This window comes from Antechinus flavipes, chromosome 2 (genome assembly GCF_016432865.1).
Source record: "Antechinus flavipes isolate AdamAnt ecotype Samford, QLD, Australia chromosome 2, AdamAnt_v2, whole genome shotgun sequence".
Lineage (NCBI taxonomy): Eukaryota > Metazoa > Chordata > Mammalia > Dasyuromorphia > Dasyuridae > Antechinus > Antechinus flavipes.
The window spans coordinates 36,579,802-36,582,166 of NC_067399.1; the positions used below are offsets into that span (position 1 = coordinate 36,579,802).

The 2,365-nt window shown below is 50.8% G+C and overlaps 1 gene segment (V, D, J or C); it reads right to left on the bottom strand.

Annotated features, from left to right (window-relative positions):
- Positions 1-1,021: 1,021 nt before the first annotated feature.
- On the bottom strand, positions 1,022-1,793 carry LOC127546371 (immunoglobulin kappa variable 3-11-like). The segment is given in 2 exon segments: positions 1,022-1,479; positions 1,702-1,793. Coding segments are annotated over 2 exon segments (513 nt in total).
- Between the last annotated feature and the right edge of the window lie 572 nt (positions 1,794-2,365).

A 2,365-nucleotide genomic window follows, 5' to 3' on the forward strand; every position in this document is an offset into this window, starting at 1 on the left:
AAAAAAAAAACGGAGCTAGAAAGTAAATGTTTAGGGGGAAGTGAGAGGGACCAGGTGCTTCATGTGACTGATATCCTATAATTTTATGGCTTAAAGGTGGAGTTGAGGAGTACTCTGCTTCTGACTTTGGGCACAGGGGCAATACCCATAATTCTTTGGGCAGAGTTCATGGGGAATCTGCTGGAGGTGTGTTTTTAGGCCTGGAACATCAATAGGTCAAGTGGTGGGCACCGAATTTTGTTCTGAACCTGGGACAACGCTAAGCACCTCGTTATTATTGCTTATTAGTTGATCACAGATCTGAGAGTCAGCAGTGTTTGTGGGCTCAGCATCCCAGTCACATTCTAGTGTGTCATTTTTAACTAAATCACTCCCAAGGTGGGCGGTGCTTAGGGGTTATTGCTATATCCTCCCTAGAAGCTACAGCACAGAACTCAGATGTGGGGAGGACAGGGACAGTGAGAGACAGTGGGGAGTTCAGTAGGAGTCTGAGATTATTTCAAAGACTGTTATTTGCCCATTGACAGGGAAAAGTTGCAGAAGGGGAAGCTTAAGTCAGAAAGAGAGCACGTTCTGTTTTGGACCTAGCGAGGCTAAAATGTCTACTGGGTTTCCAATCTGTGTTGTCTAAAATGCCAGCTTGGAGGGTGGGAGAGAGATGGGGCAGGAGAGGAAGATCTGTGACTTCTCAGCAAAGCAAAGGAAATTCAATCCATGGGAGCTGGTGATGTCACCAAGGGAAGTGATATAGAGGAAAAGAGAATGGGGGCCGAGATAGATCCCCGAGGGGCACCTACAGTTAGAGGGCAGGATCTGGGGAAGGATCCAGCAGAGATGGGGGAGAAATCCTGACCCTAAAATGACCAATCATTTCTCTCCAGGAGACCAATGATGAAGTAAGTGTGCTGCCTCCTCCTGGCAGAGAAGTGATGGACACGGTTGATCAGACTTAATTTCAGGGCCAGCTACTCTGGATTCATTTTGGTGGATTCTTGGCTAGAAAATAAATCAGGGAGAATTTTCACAGCCCCGGCATCTTCCTCTGAGACCCAGAAGCCTCTCCCTGAGGCAGCCCAGACAAGCTGCCCCCAGCCCAGCCGAGGGGAAGGAGAGGCCCCTGGGGCCCTGATGCTCCCTCAGCAGCTGCTGGGGAGGTTTTTGTTCGGGGCTGTATCACTGTGGGAGGCCAGTTCTTACTCTGCTGACAGTAATAGACTGCAGCATCCTCTGCCTCCACGTTGCTGATTGTGAGGGAGAAATCTGTCCCAGAGCCACTGCCACTGAACCGGGCAGGGACCCCGGATGCCAGGTTAGAAGCATAGTAGATGAGGAGCCTGGGGGCCTGGCCTGGTTTCTGTTGGTACCAGTGCAGGTAAGTGCTAATACCCTGACTGGTCCTGCAGGACATGGTGACTCTCTCTCCTGGAGACGCAGCCAGGGAGGCTGGAGACTGGGTCAGCACAACGGCCCCTCGGGCATCTGGAATCACAAACACAAGAGAAGCAGTGAGAACAGCGCGGGGCCATCTTCCCAGCAGGAGAATCTCTCTGACCCTGAGGTGAATTAAACCTTCAGTGCTGGGCCCTGCCCCCATGATCACCAGTTCAGAGCCATATTTTCTCTCTGACCCTCAGAATCCCACACTTCCCCTCCTGCTCAGGGGGACAAAAGACAGGCCTGTCTCTGCTCTTCCTCACTCACCTGGGATCCAGAACAACAGGAGAAAGAGCATCTGAGCCTGGGACCCCATCTCCATGTGCCTGAGCTCTGAGCTGCCCAGCCCCTGCCTCCCCAGCTGCCTTTTTATAGCTGCTCTCAGCAGGAGCTTCCTGGGCTGGGAGTGAGCCATGCAAAACAGCCCAGGGAGGGAGGCTTCTGCTCAGAGGCAGGCCCAGTGATCTCATTTGCTCCTGAGACCCTGGGATGGGGATATCCCAGTGGGGCTGGAACATACTCTGTCCCATGATCCTTGAAAACCTCAGAGATGGCAGGAAAGCTTAGAACCAGACAGGGTCTCACCTGGAAGAGATTCACACATGGGGTCAGTTCCTTCAAGGTGGTTAGTCTCCATTCTAGTCTGAAGCACCTGCCCATCATGCAGTTTCTTATGACACTCCCGTGTAGTTCACAGCAAGTCCTATGACTGTGTGATCCTCAGGGAGGGATTTGTCGTCACTGGAGTCAGTACAACAGAACTGAAGCCTTTCCTAGTGCTGGAGTTTTTTTTATCAGCTACACAATTATCACAGTTACATAAAAAAGCTCCTGCTACCAAAGTCCTTGGAGATGAAAATTGTTCAGCAGCTGAAACGAATCTGGTTTAATGAAAAGAAATGACATTGATGAAGAGGACTTATAATCACTT